Here is a 19,928-nt window from a genome sequence, read left to right as displayed (position 1 = left end):
CTATCTATCTATCATCTATCTATCTATCTATCTATCTATCTATCTATCTATCTATCTGTATTTGTTTGTATGTCTATCTATCATCTATCTATCTATCTATCTATCTATCTATCTATCTATCTATGTATCAGTATTTGTATGTCTGCCTATCTATCTGTCTATCTATCTATCTATCTATCTATCTATCTATCTATCAGTATTTGTATGTCTGCCTATCTATCTATCTATCTATCTATCTATCTATCTATCTATCTATCTATCTGTCTATCAGTATTTGTATGTCTGCCTATCTATCTATCTATCTATCTATCTATCTATCTATCTATTATCTATCTCCTCTCTCTATCATGTGTATCTATGTGTCTCTGTGTATCCATGTATCTATTTTCTTACCTTCTATCTACCTATTTATCTATTATCTATCTTTTTTTTCATGTGTATCTCTCTCTCTCTCTGTGTAGGTATCATTAACTGTGCCTTGAGGTCAGAGGACAACTTGTGGGAGTTGGTTCTCACCTTCCACAATGTAGGACCTGGGGATTGAATTCTTCAGGTTTGGGAGCCAGTACCCTTCATCCACTCAGCATCCCTCCAGTCCTGGGTCTTCTCATATATTGTCTTTCATCTTTCTAATGAAGAAGAAAAAGTGTTACATTAGGATCATGAGATACTGATCCTTTTGTATCTTCTATTGCTATCTGACCTTTGTGGGTTTAGAATCTGGAAGAGGATATGCTCATTTTCCTCATTTTACCGTTGGCTAGCTATAAGATGGCGAGGTGAAGGTTTGCTTTTCCACATCAGACCTTTCCTTAGAGCTTAATTCTAAACATTCAGGGGATATGTGTGATTTTACTTTATTATTTATTTATTATTTATTATTTATTATTTCTGTAATTTTTTTGTTTACTGATACAAATGTAGTTTTATTACTACAATATTGGGTCAAGTTTCTTTGTGCTGTTCTATAGATAAGCTAACTACTATGGAATTTGTTATGCTTGTCTTCTGTTTAGACATGTGTTTTCTTCATTGTACAGACTAAGTGAACATTATCTATTCTCTTCTGCCTTTTATGCTCGTACCCTCATACCTGACATGCAGAGGGGTCGCTAAATGCTCACCCCTGTGAGATTTATTACTTTTTAAAAAATCTTTTTATTGATTTTTTGTGAATTTTACATCATGGACTCTATTCCTATCCATCTTCCCATCGTTCCGTATCAGCCCTCTGCCCTTGTAAATCCCCTGCCCGAAAACAAAAGAAAACAAAACCTAAACCAAAAGCAAACCAGAATTTTGCTGTGGAAGCTATGGTGTGACATGGTGTGTCACACAGTATACACCCCTTTGCCGAAACTGCTTTACTGGCAGATGTTCATTGCATTGAGTCATTGGTCTGCTTAGAGGCCTCTGGGTTATGCTACACTGTTAATACTGGATCCTCACCAGGACTCCTTTTCAGAGATCCTGTAGTTGTCCTGTGTCAGGGAGATTCTGCAGCTCTGGTTCTGCAGGTCTGGCCCCTTCATGTGCTCCGTAGATAGAGTGGATTTTGCGGTGGGCCAACTCAAAGCCCTGGATCTGGGTCTGGATGGTAGCTGAGTTGGTCAGCCTGCCAGCTCTCCTGCAACTGTGCTACTAGGGCCAGCTCTCTAGCACTGCCCTGGCGAGGGATGGAGTCAGCTAGCTCTCTTACCCTCATACCCTCATGATGGCTCTCCCATGGCCAAGCCAGCAGGGCCATCTCTAGTGTGCTGCTCAGGCCATATACAGACTTCAGCAGGTGAGGGGTTGCGGCCAGCTATTCCACCCTACCCAAGTTAACTCTGTTTAGCAGCCCTCTGACATTAACATGGCCCCAGGTGGTAGCCCAGACCAGGAACTTCTTCATGGCTCATAGTGGTAACATGGGCCAAAGGCATGGCTGTCTTCTACCATACCCTCACCTTATGGCAGCACGCTGGTGATGGCAGTGATTGATGGTGGGGAGAGAGGGCGTCCAAGTTTCAGTACATTTATGAGTTTTTATTTTTAAAAGTACAGGCTTTTGTTAGAAACAAACATTTTGTGAACTCTTGTGTCACCAGTGGAGCCGTAGGCTGTGCATTTCCCATCTTGTGACTGCTTCGGTTCAGTTCCCTTTCCCCACTTATTGGCATGTTTACATTTGTAATATTGATGCTACATCAGTGATGCTGTGTTTAACGTCACTTCAGGATAAGTGTCACAGTTCATTACACTTCGTGTGTGATAAGAGGTGAGATCGTTTTTTATACTCGGGCATTGATGCTACAAGTACAGAGGTTAGAGCGCCGCAGTAGTGACTGACGGGAGGCTAACCAGTCCTTGGCTTATGGAAATTAGTTTGGTATCTCCTGCCTGTTTTCAAAGAACAATTAAGACACCCAGGGACTGGAGCTTCTGAACACATGTTCTATTTCTTGCTTCTTTTATAATAGATAATATTTATTTGGTGAGTTAGATGCCAGGGTTTTACGTACATGCATTCTCCTTGCTGGCATTCTCCTTACATACATGGTTTTCCTTGCTCAATATCTGTATGGCAAGGTAATTTGTAATTACCTGCTTTCCACCTCTTGTGTGTCCTAGCAGCAGCTAATGGATACATTGTCCATTGTTCATCTTTTTGTGGATCTGGAATTCTACATCACACCATTGCCTTTTAGATTGAAAAGCTTAATAGTTTTTGTAGTGCCTGTAGGTCTTCTGGAGCCAGTCTCTCTCAGCTTTTGTCTGCATTGTCTTTATTTTGCTTCTACTTATGAAAGGAATTTTTATAGAGCATTTCAGTACGGCAGAACTTTTCCTTCATAAGTCAAAAAGTGTCATTTAATTTCTCCTCAGAAGAGAAAGGTCTCTTCTTCTAGGCGATTGGAGTAAGAGGCCCGTCTGTTGAGAATAGGGCTTATCTGGACCTTGTTTCTTTAGTTTGGATTCAGCTCTTCTGTGGCTTCACATGATTTGTATACTTGGGATCTGAGTGACACTGAAAATCTGACAGACTACTTTTTATGTATTTATTTTTTTAGTGTGTGTATAGATATCATCTATAGATATCTAATTTTTAATAGACATCTAATTAAGATCTGGGTATCAGATCCTCTGATGCTAGAATTACAGGTGGTTGTGAGTAACCTGACATGGATGCTGGTAACTAAATGTGGTCCTCTGCAAGAGCAGTATGCTCTTTTTACCTGCTAGGCATTTTGAGGCTTTTCTTCTTTGGTTTGGCTCTTTAACTGAACCTAGAGTTATGTTTAGGGCCAGCAAGCCCCAATGATCTCTTGTCCCCACTTGCCTAAAACCTCAAGTAGCTGGGGCTGAAGGCGTTCCTAAAGCAACACCTGGCTTCCCATGTGGGTTCTGGGGATTTGAACTCAGACCTTGCTTTGCAGCAGATGTCCATCCATGGCGGTCAAGTTTTTCTTAGCCACTGAACTAGTGAGTGTCAGATCTCTGGAATAGCTCTCTGTTTTAAATCTGATGTCTGATTTTAGGGTTAGTGCTGAATTGTCTTCTGTTAACTATTTCACGTTTGCTCTCTGCTTCTTCCGGAAACTGACCTGACCTGCTGCTCTTCGCCTTCAGAGAGTGGCTGTCAGGATTCTTCAAGGTGTGGGCTGTGTTGTGGACATTTCACTTAGGTTCTTCTCTGCTCTATATCATAGGAGGACGGCTTGCAGTTCCTGAGAGCCTTCCGTGCCCGAGGAAGGATACCATTTAGCTCTTCCTGGTACTAACCTTCAACATACTGTACATGTGGCCAAGAAAGAATTGAAGGGAAGAGTTGGTAGCAGATTTGTTTTATGTCTAGGTTTTTTGAGAGAGCTTACTGGTTTTCTAATCGCTGAGCCAGCAACCATGCAGCACAGTAGCTCAGTGGACACTCACTGCTGTTTATTTGCCTATCCCTGACCTGTGGTGGAGCACACAGTAAGGGCACTCTTGTAAACTAAAACTAAGAGTCATGAAGAAAGGACTTCTTTTACCTCTTGGCATTTCACTCTTTGTGCCCTCACCATCTGTTTTACTCTAAAGGAATTTCTTCCAAACCTTATTTCATTTAATTAATAGTATATTTGGCTTGAATTATATGCCATCATGTAAGGCTAAAAAAGAACATGGCTTGTCCTTACAGACATACATAGACTGTTGAACTCCATTCACAGAAGCTGGGAGACAGATAACAAGTTTTCCCTAGTTTTGAGAAATATTTTAATTCAACTTTGAAGTACTGGTGAAATGAAACAAATTTAAGACTTTCACCTGGAACTTGCTAAGGTTAGATATATGCTCTTTTATTACTTACAATAATACTTGATACAATGAAAACACTGAATTATTATTGAAGGCACATGGACAGGAAAATACATTTGTATATGCCCAATTCATATATAATGACCCTATTCCCCTTATTTCCTTGCCTCCTTTCCCCTCCCAGTGACTCTTCTTTTCCTTTCCTGTGTCTTCAGCTTTCAGATGAATTAAAAACACAGCAACTATCATTTTGCAACTTTTGTGGCTTGTTTGTTAGGATGCAAGCAGTGCTATGTTGTGACTAGTCTTAGAAGTTTAGCTTATGATAAATGGACTGTGTGTAAGTACAGTGCACTATATTTTCCCTAGACATTATCTTCGTAGATAATTCATAGGCCTGCATTTTGTATGTAAACATTCGTTTACATCGTTAGTTGACCTATTTCTTTAGTGAATTAAATAATAACATGATTTAATGCTATTTATAAAAATAAAGATTTCTAGGTATTAGATATCTTTAATACTTCTACTAGGTCTTTTAATAGGGCTTTCTACAATAATGAAATATTGTGAATATGGATTTACAAGTGTTGTAACCTCTAACTATATATGTCCTGTGAGCACTTAAATTTGTGTATGCAGCTAATGAAGTAAATATTTAACCCAGTAACCATATGTAGCCATTGCTACTGTAGGGTGTAATGTACTTCTGTAATCAATATATTTTAAGCATTTGTTATTTTTGTATGTTAGTGAATGGGTCATTCTTCTTGGCCCTCTATTATAGTGAAAACAATAGGCTTATATTTATATAAATGATGAAAAATTTATATGATTTTTATGATTATGCTTTCAATAAACATTTGAAGCCTCCTTTAAGATTTCTGTCCTTTTTGAAAGTTTTATGTGTCTTGAAATAGGAATCTGTTTTTTCCCTCCTGTGAGGAGAAACAATTTTGAATAAGTAGATAATTAGCTTTCTAGACTAAAATTAATATATTTCAAATAGCAGTTAGCTGTTTGATCTTGTTATGGAAGACAGCCTGTTATAACCAATGTCTAGCTGTATTAAGTAAGGCCTTGTTCTGTAGATGTCCACAAAATTCAGGTGTAGGCTGGCATGTACAAAAAAAGATGTTATCAGGTATTTAATTGTCTACATAGCTACAGAAGCATTGCAGTTAAAAGTTTAAATACCTAATCCATGACCTGTTGTGCACCTCCTTGTCCCCTACTAGGAGACAGTATGCTTGAGGGCACTGGTGAAGGGCAGGGGTAGGCTTGCAGGGCAAGAAGTAACAGTTGGTGCCATCACTACTAACTGACTTGCTTTTGTGAAACTGTTCAGTTCGCTTATCTATAAAGCACAGGTCATCTGGCACCAGAATCTGTCATGTAAAATTTTGTGATTTTTGTTTTATAAGATCTGAACTTTATATAATAATCTATAAAATATACCTATTGTTTTCACTGTCACATGAATAAGGGACCTTGGCTCAGTAGGTAAAGACACTGGCCAACAAGCTTGATGACCTGAGTGTGAGCCATCCACCATCATACAGAAATAAAGGCTTCAAAATTATCATGCACTACACATTGCAGAGGCCTGAGATCCCGTGAGGTTGTGTGATTTCCCATCTGTATTTACATGGGCTTTCTGCTGGAACCTTCTTAACACTGATGGTCAATGTTGTTAAGTTTAAAGCTTCATTGTTGGCAATATGATTGATTGGCCCGGTAGTTTTGCCCCGTTTTCAGAACTAGATAACAGTTGCTGTATGAGGAAATATTTACTTGTGTGTTATTTTATCTTTCTTCATAGCTGGACAAATTTGCCAGCATAAGAATTCCAGGAAGCAAGAAAGAGAGAACTCCTCTTCCCCACCTGAAGACTGTGTCTGGAAGCAGTGACTGCTCTGCAGAGACAATGGAAAACAATCCAAAGTCGTTGTCAGAGAGTGAAGTATTGAAACTTTTTGAGAAGATGATGGTAAGAGGTTTGGTTCTGTTTTGGTTCTTAGTTTTACTCAGAGTATATTAAAGAGTGATGTCTCAAAGGGCATCTTTCATATTGCATCGCTGTGTGGTCTGAGCTCATGTGCTTCTCAGGTAGTCACAGAGTTGCTTTATCATCGGGGCTCTGGGTTGTTTCTTAGTGGTGTGTCATTCCATTTCCAGCCTCAGTATCCTCCTGTTGTTTATGGCACTCTATCAGCTGTGCTTGTAGAACTGAACCTGTTCTTTCATGTGTAGGTGGGTGTGGGTCCTGTTGGACAGAGTTGTGAATCCTGTGGCTCTGGGGATCAGAAGCCAGGAATTTGACTGAGTTCCCTCCACGTGGCGCCAGGCGGACGCTGCGGGCCTCTACCCGGGTGTAGGGAGACCTCAGTCTGAGGTCCCACAGGGCAAGGCTTCTGATAGAGGGTCTCCAGGCTGACGGCTGACCTGGAGGCCGATGGTCTCCATCTTTGGGCCCCCAGAGGCCTCTGAGAGCTGAGGAAGAACAGAGACTGGGGGTGTACAGGCTAGCCTGCAGCTGAGAGGAACGAGGGGGAGGGAAACCCCGACAGTGCCCCTCGGGTTGAGACACTTATTACCGGGACTTGCTTGGCTGGGTCGCTTGCTCAGCTAGCTTGCCTGAGATAAGTCTTCTGGCAGGAAATTAGAAGGCAGCAGTGGTGGCTCATTAGTCAAAGGCCTTCTCCACGGTTCCCCATGGTGGGGGCCCCAAAGACATGAGGAAGTCCATGGTTTTAAAGGTTTATTGTTATGGTGGGAAGTAGATGGATCTGGCTGTACTTCCCCCCTCTCTCAGGGCAGACCTGAGTTAAATAGGGAGGGAGGAGGGTCTAGGAAAGAATACTTAGTTGGTTATGCCTTCTGGCCTTCAGGTATCTCATTAATATGGAAATCTCTTGAGGCTGAGGCCTGTAGTCACACCCTCTACCTGTGGAGGGGCATTGTCTTACATGATCAATGGAGGTCTTAGACCACACGTCAGGAGCCTGGAGTCTGGGAGCCTAGCAAAATGTATCATGACTTGGAAATCTGGAATGGCTGGAGACTTGCAGGGTCCCCGGCCATTTCTTGCCAGTCCCACATCGTCATTTTGTCTTTAGTCTTTCACTGTCAGATTCAGTGTCTGATTTTTAATCTAAATGAGCTGATTTGATCAGCAATCCATATATGTTAAGAAAGTTCAAACTACTTCCTCCAAATGGATGCTAATTTTATATAAATAGATTTTTATCTATAAAGTTGCTACTTCAAGTTCATATCTATTATGATTCAAAACAAATATTTGAAAAATTGCAGAAGCAATGCCAGAAGGTAGTGTTTAATAATTCAGTTTTTTTATGAGTTCAGAGTAGGAAGAAACTACTTTAGTTTTTTGAGATACCTAATTAACTTCAAGGAAAATACGGCAAATTACAGTATTTTTGGGAAATTTGCAGAGAAAGTCAGCCTGGGCCAAGTGGCAATTGAGAATTGTATAGGCAGAGGGAAGGACATTCTCTTGCTATGAAGGGAATAGCAGTAAGCAAAATTACAGAGCTAGTCTCTGAATAGCTCCTGGGGACAGTGAGAGGTCTGAAAAGTTAGATTGGAAAGATAACTTGGGTCCGATTATGAAAGGATATTCTAAATCCTCCTGAGGTGCTGTGTGTATTTCCAAGTCATGATTTATTCTGTATATGTCTGTCCATTTGTCTGTCAGTTTTGGCAGCTTTATCCACTTTTTAAATGGAAGTTACTGCATTTGCTAATTAGTTAACGATCTGTTGTGTATGAAATTTCAATACTGTTAATAGCTCTTCTATAGTTGTTCAGGAGGAGTGTTGTATTTGTACTTTACTGCCTTACTTTTTATTTATTTATTTATTTATTTATTTATTTATTTATTTAAGTATTTGATTTAGTGTTAACATCTAGAGTCTCAGAAGACTCTGGAAAGAAACTAAAAGCCCAGCCTGTTTTCATAGGATTTTTAATAAGTACTAGTGCTTTTGAATATACTGTTAATGTTGTACAAACTCTGACTTGGGAAGCAGACCTGCTGTTATATCAGTTCCTAATGAAGTGTTACTTTTTGTTTTTTTTTTTGCTTACAATTTGGAATTTCTTCCCTATTGACACTATGAGCTGCTATAATCTTCACCAAGGACAAAAGAAAAGCTTTTTGCTAGCCTTTGCCACCAGTAATGAGGCTTGTATGAAGGTAGCTCTCTTCAGTATCACCTTTGCTGACTTGCAATGGCAGAGGGCCCTTTCTTCTCATGCTCTGAACATGTTCATTAATTACCTCTGAAACTTTGGAATGGTACGATTACGGCTCTTCTAACTACAGTAAAATTTTCTTAAAATTATAATTGTGAGTACCATTCGAGTAAGAAGAGAAAGCAGCCCATTGCTGTTAAACATTATGGAGAACACATTTTATGATCACATGCGATTAGTCAAAAGGACAAGCATCCAAGAAATAGTGAATGTAGGATATACTATTCTTTTGGGGACGCTGCCATTGCTTATAAATTCAGGAAAGTATGTGCAGGTCAGTTGGATGTGGACAATTTGAAGTAATTATAGATAGTTGATGAGTAACTGGGCCAGATCACTTGTTTAATCTGAGGCAGGTCTGCTTGGTAATAGATCTGTTCAATCAAACATATGTTTTATTTAGCAGAAGTAGAATGGAAGCACTGCTTTGCTGAGGCTGTTAAATATTCGAGGGATGAGTCATTGCTGAAGTTCTTTTTCAAACATACAGAACAGATTCTTTCCTTCTCTCTGAATCCTTGGTTATATTATAGTACCTCGAATACAAAACCTGCTCTTGTTTCTGAAGCTGAAGTCACCGAAGAAGTGTATCTTGCCTTTAAGAGTGAGTTAGAGATATTTTTCTCGGCACCATTGTTTGTTTGTTTACACTGAACTTTCAGTGTTCAGTCACAGGACTATCAAAGAAAGAGTGTCTGGAGAGATGGCTCAGCTGTTAAAGGCTAGGCTCACAACCAAAAATATAAGAGGGTCTTTCCAAAATGTAATCAGGGTCTAAAGCAGCAGAGAGGTCCAGCCTTGAAAACTTGACCCTCAAACAGCCATGCAGAAGCATATTTATTGATTGGTACACAAATATTGTTTTTTGGGTAAAACAAGCTCCTCAATACAAAGCCCTCCATCTAGTCTATATGTTTTGTGAAGGAAACCAACCAGTCTGCTCCTGCCTCTTTAGTCTGCTTCTGTACTCTACAGTGCAAGGCATTGTGGGTGTGCCAAGGCAGAGTCAGGCAAAGGCTGTAAAGCTCTAGCAGAGAACAATGCTGTAGAGAAACACCGAATGTTTTCTGCAATGATTTCTTCAAGGTCAAAGAACTTCTAGAATACAACTACTCATTCTGATATCTATCCTAGAGACAGTTAAAAACAGCTATCTCCTTCTAGTAGTTAGTCTAGATACAATGACTGCTAGAATTTCACTCTACTGGACTTGATTAATGCTATTCTAAAATATAGATTTGTATATATTCTTTATTCTCTGTGACTGTCAAATATGCATACAGTGCCTAAAATGTGTATACACACACACACACACACACACACACACACACAAAATATTTATAACAAACACATACACACAAAATATTTATATTTATAACAACCATATAATGTTTATGTTATTCATTGAATTCAATTTTTGTTGCTCATCTATTGGAATAGTAAGAATGGTCAAGCTACTAAGGATTTAAAATATTCCCTTTTTTCTAACAGTCAGTCATCAGTTGTCCGACAACTCCTCACTTATAAATGGGCCTCATGGACCTCTTTGTCCTCCATCCTGGAATGGAATGGCTCGATGCTGTATAGCTCTTGTACAGGCAGCCACAACACCTGAGAGTTGAAGCGTGCATTGCTCCTTTCATGTCCAGAAGACACTGTTGTCTAGATCCTCCTGGATTTCCGACTCATAGGAGTGTTCTGAGTCTTGAGCTTTGGGTGGAGAAAGAAGATAAAGATAAAAGGGCACAGCTGAGCAGAACTTTTTATTAACAACAACAACAACAACAAAATACTCCTGACAGAAACATTTAGAAATCAGCTATATTAACCTTTTGACATTTGTGCTTGCAAAGGTTTTATCATATTTAAAATTTATATGTAGGGTCTTTGTGTCACAATTGTACAGTTTTAAAAACAATTATTCCTATTTACCAATTATGTAAAGTATTTAATTTGTACATGAAGTAGCAACTTTATTTTGAAGAACACTTGTTTTTCTTCCTTAAGATAGTCCTCTGAAATATTACTGACTTGATTATTTAATGAATGCAAAGTATAGTGTAATACTTCAACAGTTCATTTTTGCTTAGAGAATTGATTTTCTTGGTCTCATAATGGTCTAATTTCTAAAGCAGTGATGAACTTTTTTGTTATACATTTAAAATGCTATGTTTATTTAATGGCATATACATACATGTGTGGGTGATCATGCCACATTGCATGTCTGAAGGTCAGAGGACGCTGTGCAGGCCTTGCTTCTCCTTCTACCATGTGGGTTTCTTGGGTTGAACTCAGGTTGCTAGGCTTGGTGTCAAATAAGTTTACTTGCTGAGCCACCTCACCTACCCTCAGCTAAACTTCCTAACAGCTTCCCTTAACCCGTGCTTATATTTTGGTATATACCAAAAGACTGTCTTGGTTTTCTATGAATCTTAGATGTATGAACTAGTTGGAATCAACATTGCATATATATGCAGCCTTGATATCTGAAACCAACATCATTGAGTACTCTTGCCTGCTTTATTAAGTGTAATGAAACTGGCCTTTTGAAGGATATGAACTTAGTGGGTACAACAACTAAAAGTGGCTTGTTGATTACAGACATGTCCTCTTAGGGTTAGTCCTTTCAGTTCTTTCCTTGTCTTCAATTAATAGAAATGTCTATCTTACTATATATAATTTAACACCAAAAGCAAGCTTATCTTTCTTCACATTCCAAACTTGCTGTGTTTGGAGATGACTGTAGGCGCCATTGGTAGAGTACAGTTGCCCTCCATTCCCCTCCTAGCTTTTCTTAATGAGTCTCTTTACTGTAGGGTTAGACTGGAGTGGAGAACTGAGCACTTGTTGGCTTATAACCTTATTGTTTATAACTTGCCATTGGTGTCTTATGGGATTGTCTTGGTTTCTGGAATATTGCTGCTAAAACAAATCTCTTAATCTACAACAATACAAATGTTATGATTATATAGGTTGGAAATCCAATCTGGTTCTGAAGGCTTTATGAGGTTGAAGCTAGTGTCAGCTGACATGTTTACTTTTCACTCATTTAGATTGTTGGTAGAATCCTGTTCCTTGAGGTTTTAAGGATTTAAGAGTTTCTTGATTAGTGGGCAGGGCACTCAGTTTCTGGAGGCCTTTCTCTTGTCTTCTGTGTGTACTCCACCAATTCTTTCATGCTTAGAGAATCTCTCTCTTCTTGTTATGTGCCAGTCTTCTGACTTCATTCAGAGAAACTTATCTGCTTTAATGGTTTATGTTCTACCAGGCTCTCACAGACAGCCCAAGAAAGTTTTCCTATTTTGCGGCTCATTGCTTTACTTATATGTAGGTGTAGTCTCTCTTCATGCAGTCATTCTTCTATGGATTAGGGCTTGAGTCTTTCTATGGACTCCTGTGCTGCATACCATCAGCATAGAAGATTCCAAGTGCCGACACTGTTTTGCTGGTATTGTGTCTTTGTTTTCCTAAGACGTCACCCACTCTTCCTAGTGATCAGTATCACTGATCGCTGTCCTTTATGTTGTTACTTCATCCACCCTCTTCTGAGTCTGCTCTACTGCGTTTACCAATGGTTCAGTTTGGAATCTAATTGGTTTGCATATTCTGTTAATGGAAAGCCAATATGTTCTTAAGTTTGTTCAAATTAACATACTCTAACTTCTGCAGAAAATAGTTTATTCAGAATGTTTCTATAATAGTTTACACCTTTGCAGCTTTTCCTTTTGGTTGTGTACCTGTGAGATTCCAAACAGGTTTTTAATCAATAATCAGTTATATTGATTTCTATTTTTGCTGTGGGTAGAGTGATGCCTCTTTTCTGGTCCTTATCTACATCCTCTCTTTTTACATCTTCTCTTCCATCTGCCCTTTTCTTTCCTTACTGTTGCATCTGACTCTCTTATCTTTCTTTGTATCCTTGGCTTCTCTACAGTCTTTCCATAGCTTTGGAGCTGTTCATGTTGTATAATATCTCCCATATGCCTCTTATAGAAGACAAGTTAAAATTAGCTATCTAAAAGATGTCAAATCTTAAAACCTAGAAATGAGATATATACATATTCCTTAAAAAATTACATCAAATTCCCATTTTTACTTTAGTTCCCTCTTTGGAAAGCTCTCACTGAAGTATGAGAGACTTTGTCATTGTCTTAGTTTGTTTTTCATTGCGGTGAACAGACACTGTGACCACAGCAATTTTTATAAAGGACAACATTTAATTGAGGCTGGCTTACAGTTTCAGAGGTTCAGTCTTTATCAATCATGGTAGGGAACATGGCAGCATCCAGACAGACATGGTGCTGGAGAAGGAGCTGAGAGTTATATATATTGATCTGAAGGCACTAGGAGAGAGATTGCTCTTCAGTACTGGGCAGAGTACATAGGACATCAAAGGACACTGCCCACTTCCTCAGTGACTCACTTCCTATAATAAGACCATACCTCCTAGTAGTGACATTTCCCATGGGCCAAACATTCAAACACATGAGTCTGTGGGAGCCAAACCTCTTCAAACCACTACAGTCATCTTGATCCCGCTGGGACACTTGTCTATATTGATTAACTTCTTTTGTCTTTATTATCTCTGTCTGTGTTTTTCTTTCTATTATACTTCTTAAGAGGCAATTACAGTGGCCTCTTCTGTTTGTCTCACCATGTTTTTATTTGAGAACTCTCATACACCTCATGTCTTAGGGTAAACAGTCTTTAAAATCTTCCCCTGTGATACATGAATGTCTTACAGAATTTGTCCTTTATTATTTGGACATCTGTGTCCCTACTAGATTAACCTAGTATCATAATTCCAAACAAATGTCCATTGAATATATGAAACTTCTTAACCTTTAAGACTATTTTTTGAGACGTTGTCTTACTATGTAGTTTTTGCTGGCCTAGAGTTGCTTTGTTACAGCCTGGCTTCAAACCCACTGAGATCTGTCTGCCTGTGTCTCCAGGGTGCTACAATCAAAGGCCAGTACCAAGCCATGAAACATTTAAGAGTTTTAAAGAGATCATGTGTTTCTCTGCCTGAAAGCATCAGTGTGGATGGAGGCTAGTTGGAATTGCTATTCTGCCCAGCAACCCAGTAACACAGAAATATTAAGAAAGTGAAGAGCTTTGTCATGCATTTATCTTTTTTTGTTTCCTCATGTTTATTATTGAGAGGATGTGCACCATGTGAGACAGGTCATCTGTCAGGGTGCTGTCAGCAACTGGCATTAAGTGAGTGCCAGTGATAATAGAATCATTCTGTCAGTAATTAAATTCTAGAATGCTCTCTAGAATTGTGGAGAGAGAACAATTTAGTAAAGTTGCTTGAGATACTTACATATTAATTGAGATTCTGTAATCACCTGCGAAGATATTTATCAGGCTTCGTGGTAGCATAGGAGAAGGTGAAAACTCATTTGTACAATACAGCATCTTCAAAGCTTATACTTGAAGTGTCCCCTGGCAATAGAGCTTCGGTGACCTCCTATCTAATACATATACTGGCATTTTTTTATTGAAGGGAAATGAGAAAGATACTAAAGGTATTGCATTTGTATTTGAAACAGTGTTCAGTATATAGTAGAACTGTAGATCTACTTGTGTTTTCCTAATTGTATCATGTTTCCAGCATATGGAACAATATAGAAAACAATAGTCAAAGCCACCATAGACAAATTGACCTCCTTTCGTGTAATGCTTTCAAAACCATTTTTCCCCTTTTTCTTTCTTACATCTCCAAAGACCTCCTTCTCTGTCAAAGTGGGAAAGTCGGCCTTTATGTCTGAGGTTAAGTGACTGTTTAATCTGTAGTGTAATTTATGAGGAAATGCCTGGTGTTTTTAAAAGTTTCAAGCAAGTGAATGAGACACTTTTTAATCACTGGCGGATGTCTGTGCTGGTAGGTGATTCTGAATATGCTTGATAGTTCTGGCTAGACATTATCCCTAAGTAAGTCACACTTGGGAATCACCTTGCATATTCATTACACTTTTTTTCTATTAAAATTAGATTTTATACAATAAAAGTGATGCCTAATTGATTTTTCTTATTGGTGCTTGATGTTGGCATGAAGACACATTGGAATTTAGTTTTCAATTGAGATAGTTTACACTGCTTACTGTATACATAAAATGGATAGGCAAAATAAAAAGCTTATTAATAGTAAATAATAGTAAAGTAGTAATAACATTAATTCTTGCAAGCATTTCTATCCTATTTCCCATTTCATTTTATCTCCTATTTCATTTTAATGTATGTATATCTGTAGGTGTGCCAGTGTGTCTTTACGTGGAGGTCAGGGGTTAGAGGTCAGAGGTCAGGAGTAAGTTTGTAGGAGGCCATCTTTCTGCCTTTGCCGTTTTCAGGCTAGGTTTGCTGACCTGTAAGCCTCAGGACTTACACTCCAGTCTCTGTCTTCTCAGTGCTCTGATTTCATTCCCATGACATAATGCCTTGCTCCTGACTTGGGTGCTGGGATCTAACTCAGGTCTTCATGTAGTATAGCAAGCACTTTATTGACTGTGTCATTTCCACAGCTTTCAGGTTGTTGCTGGTGTTTATCTTTCACTTTTCCTTTATGTCTAAACCCAATCTAAAATTAAGAGTTACTGTATTGTCAAAGTAAGATAGATTTTGCTAGTATTCGAATAAGACCATGAATCTTTAATTTTTTTTTCAGTTGCTGTGAAACCATTCATGGTGGTGAAAATACACCTCAGTGTGGGGATAAACACCAAAAGGACCATTTGATATTGTATAATTTAGAAGAGCCTTAAAAATGTGCTTAAAACCTAGTGTCATACTTTTTGAAGATATTTGTTTAAAATTATGCTTTTAGGATGGTGAGCTTCATAGTCCCAAGATGTATAATTAGGCTGTCGTGTGGACCTCCTCTTAAGATGTTTAGCCAATTTGTGGCTGCAGTGATGTGATATTAATAAACACCTTCCAAACCCCAAAACAATACACAAACACTCTTTAAATCCAGTGATATCTTTTGCCTTAACAGTGAATATTTAGTTTTGCAGTTGCTGTGTTAATTTTTATCTTCCAGTGTTCTAATTGATTCCCAAAGTGTATTGATCGTTTATAACATCTTTCCTATGTCCGTTTTCTGACTGTAGCCTCTGCTTATCAAGTGCTTATTTTGCTTTCTGGCAGAAGTCCTTCACACCTGACCATCTTCCACTCGCAGCTTGTTTTCATTTGCCCAGTGCTCAAATAGTCCATCATTTTAAATGTAATCTGACTCTCCATGGTGTTAACTATCCCACTCAACTTGATGTATGTAAATTTAATGAGTATGCTGTCTTATAAAATCTACATTCATGAATGAAATTATTGAGTCTAGTGTTTGTAATTCAGTTGAAAAAATACCTTCTCTTTGGTTGCTGTTCTCTGCTCAGTTGCTCTTTACTGTCTAAATATGCTCATATATTATGTTTACATCTTTTTGTTTCTCATTTTTGCTGGAGATAGTGTCAAAATATTTACTTTTTGCCAATATTTTATCAGCATATGATGGAGTCAGTGTGTCTAAAAACAGTAGCAGCAAAATGGTGAAGTTTTGGTATATAGGACCCTCTGGTCTTCTCCAAGTGATAGAGAAACATTTTTGGAGTCTCTGCAGCTACTGATGTGACCTGGTTTCCATGTTGGAAACTTGCCCTTGATCCATTCAGTACCTTTGTACAAAGTGGAAGGTGTATCTTTTGGGTGGACATAGCACCAGACAGTCACAAAACTTAGTGATATTTGGGAGTGGTCTCAGCATTCACTCTATATAGATGCTGCTGTACAGTGCTCAGTCACACACTGACCCTGATGTCAGCAAGGGTCTGTGTACTTCTCTGCTTTTTTGCAGGAGTGATGCAGAGTAATTTATAGCACTTTTGGAGCAGATTTCTGCTGCCAAAAAAAGCAAGTGCACTGTTTTCTGAAGACTCTTGAGAGTCTTATGGAGTAGTGGTTGCTTAGGGTTCTAGGCTTAGACCTGCTAATATTCAGGCTCTAACTCTGTGTTCTAGAACTTTATCCTATCTCATGATTGTTATACAACAGGATTGGCAAGTTATATGCCTTTAAGAGTGACTAATGAGGTCTGTCCATTGTGAAATGTGCAGCAAATTGCATTAAACCAAAACTGACCTGTAAGCTCAGAAAGGAGGTCCCACGGGAATAAGGCGAACATGTTAAATATTGTACGTACGCAAGATACTGGGAGGAGAGACAAGTGAAGAACCTAACAAACAAATGTAGAAATAATTGATAGCTTAAAGAACTGGGATAAAGAAAAAGGTTTGAAAAAAGTAAAGCTAGAGGATGGAAAATTGAGGTCAGCGGCAGGAGTGTGGAGGTGGCCTTTGAGGGAAGGCAGCTTTTAGGTGAGAAAACAAACAGGGTGTGTCCCGAAGGATGGGGGCTTAGGAAAATGAAAGTCAAGGTTGCTGCTGGCAAGAATGCCAGTGACATCCAGGGCCTTCACAGGATGATGGCAAGGCATGGGGATTCGGGTGCCAGCATGGGGTGTTGGGGGCATAAGTATGGCTCATCTAGTATTGAATCCTAGGAAATGGGTTTTGTATGTAGACAAAAAAATATGGAAACACGCATGGCAAGATAGACAGATGAGAGTTCAGGTGCAAGTTGCAGGACCACAGTCAACTTTAAGAATTCCCCATGAACTGCATCAATAGAGGTGTAGCAACCTGTTTGGGTCAGTCAGCAGGGTCTCCAGCACAGGAGTGAGGATGCACGCTTCCAATTCCCGCTGTGTCCTTCACTGTACCCTGCTTACTGGAGCCCAACGTTGAGGCGCCACTTTGTAGCCGCCTGAGCTGCTGCTCTGGTCCGCGGGTCAGGGCCTGGCAAGAGAGAGAGTGGGGACAGAGACGCGAAGAATGGAGACAAGACAGGGAGTCTGATTGAGTCTCTTCAAGTCTCGTTTATTGGAAGGAAATCCTGGGTATTTATACCCTTTACCACGTGCCTTGCCCTCGTGGACAAGCACAGCTGAAGGCACTACGTCATGTGCCTTGCAGCGTGGATATCACGTGCACCTAGCTAGCAGTGAGGAGACCACGTGCGCTCAGCAGCGTGGATATCACGTGCACCTTGCAGCTGGTGGCACTAAACAGCAAAACAAGATATGTGAGAAAAACAAGATGTTTATCAGAGTGTGCTCAGCTGTTGAAAACAAGTCTCATGTCAGGGTCTGTGGCCTGAGATGGCTGCAAAGATGATAGCCGCTTTCGGCTAGGGGTCGGCTCCCAACATAGAGGGATATCTCAAAAATAAAATGGTGTTTATTAATGTTTAATATGGAACCTGGCCTGGCCATTTAATTCTTATTTAAGATCAAAGAAGTTTGAGGAGTCTTTTGTGGAAAGGTTGTTTGGAGAAGGGGCCAGATACATAGCTCACAGAACAGACTCCAAGTCCAAAGCAGAGCAACTGGAATTACCTTAGGCTTTGTGTTTGGGAAAAGACTCACTGGGTGCCTGGTCCCTGAGTTGTGAATGGAGTTTGGATTCCCGTGTTTGAACTCTTCTTGGGAGTCTTGAATTTGTCCTTACTTCTTCATGTATTTATTTATTTAGGACACATACTCTAATGTCTGTTTTGATAAGTTTTGAGAACTTAAAAAATTGTTTTCCTTTCTTTTTCTTTGTCTTCCTTCCTTCCTTCCTTCCTTCCTTCCTTCCTTCCTTCCTTCCTTCCTTCCTTCCTTCCTTCCTTCCCTCCCTCCCTCCCTCCCTCCCTTCCTCCCTCTTCTTTTCTTCCTTCCTTCCTTCTTTTCTGATTTCCTTCCATTTTTATGAAGGCTGTTCCAACTTTTTTCCAAATTGTTTATTAAAACTTATACCAGCCAGTCAGAGCTCCCAGGGTCTAAACCACCAGCCTGGGAGCACATAGGGAGGGACCCATGGGTCCAGCTGTATATGTAGGGGAGGATGACAGTGTCAGGCATACCTGGGTGAGGAAGTCCTTGGTCCAGTGAAGGCTGGATGCCCCGGTGTGGGGGAAATCGTCGGTGGGGGCATATCCTCATAGAAGAAGCAGGAGGAGGGGGGGATGGGATAAGGGGTTTCTGGGTTGGGAAAAGGGGATTACATCTGAAAAATGTAAATAAAATATCCAATAAAAAAATAAAAAGATATATTAAAAATAGTTTTGCCTTGTCCAACAACTTTATTTTAAACTTAAAACTTAGAGAAGTGAAATAAAAAGTAGAGTTTTTATATTTATATTCTTTACTCAGTATTTCCTTGCCAATATCTTCTATAATATATGGACAATTATTAAATATCCATGAAATGAACATTATTAATGCTTTATAGACTGTATTTCTAGTCACCCTTCTGTCCTGTCGAGGATCCAGTCACAGTTTGCATTTTGTCCCCATGTCTCTTCCACTCAGTGATAGTCTTTTGAAGAATCCTGCTCGTTTTGTAGCGTGCTCTCAATTTGGGTTTATCTCATTTCCTTTTCCCTTACGTCCTTCCCTGCAATTAGATTGAGAAATGCTTTGGGGAGAATATCCTAGTGCCGATGTGTCCTTCTCAATAGGTCATTATCAGAGGATATGTCATAGTAAGGCCTGTGAAGTGGAGCCGTGGCTGCCCTGGAACTCACCCTGTAGACCAGGCAGGGCTTGAATTTATATCTGCCTGCCTCTGCCTCCCAAGAGCTGGGATTAAAGTTGTATGCCACCACTGCCCTGCTGGGAGTTTATCTTTTATAAAGTTACTATTTTTCTCTTTATTAGCAGGAGTTTTGAGCAGTCTTAACAAATTACTTGCCAAACCTTATAATTATGTCTTCCATGTAGTTTGTCTTCAGCACGTTTTCTATAGTATGTATTTGATGAAACAAATAATACGTTGCAACAAGCTGCCATATTGGGGTCTGTAAAAAGATCTGTAGTTATTTTCTGCCTTTATTTACAGTGTAGAAGGTATTGCATATTAAATTTGGAAGGATGAATTAGTTAATTCATAATGATTTATAGTACTCATTTAGAGAATCTCTATGAGTTCTTTTTTTTTTTTAGTTGTATTGGAAGCCTCATTTTAATGAACGAAATTAGTTTTAGATGTCACAGTGGATTCTGGTTGATGCTCCACCCACCCCCATTTGTGTTTATCCAGGGTACTAGAGGTGATGAGGGTCCCTCAATTGATTTATTGTTATCTTTCAGGTATTTACACCCAGCTCAAACTAGAATCCTAACTCCCAGACCCGGCCAACCTGTTGAGGCTGGCCACTCCAGCTGCTCCACACTGTGCTGCAGTGTTGAGGCTGGCCACTCCAGCTGCTCCACACTGTGTTGCAGTGTTGAGGCTGGCCGCTCCAGCTGCTCCACACTGTGTTGCAGT

General features: G+C 39.5%; 1 protein-coding gene across 1 annotated transcript in view; it reads left to right on the top strand.

Moving 5' to 3' along the window:
• Diaph3 (diaphanous related formin 3) overlaps positions 1-19,928 on the top strand; it is a 449,417-nt gene that overhangs the window by 43,764 nt on the left and 385,725 nt on the right. Inside the window, exon 3 of the mRNA XM_028758331.1 lies at positions 6,104-6,271. Within this exon, the coding sequence (XP_028614164.1) occupies positions 6,104-6,271 (168 nt within the window). The remainder of the gene's footprint in view (positions 1-6,103; positions 6,272-19,928) is intronic.

The sequence above is a fragment of the Grammomys surdaster genome, unplaced genomic scaffold (assembly GCF_004785775.1).
Source record: "Grammomys surdaster isolate TR1022 unplaced genomic scaffold, NIH_TR_1.0 126189, whole genome shotgun sequence".
NCBI classification, from domain to species: Eukaryota; Metazoa; Chordata; class Mammalia; order Rodentia; family Muridae; genus Grammomys; species Grammomys surdaster.
Note: the sequence above shows the minus strand (reverse complement) of the source record. Positions and strands in the feature narration are given on the sequence as shown.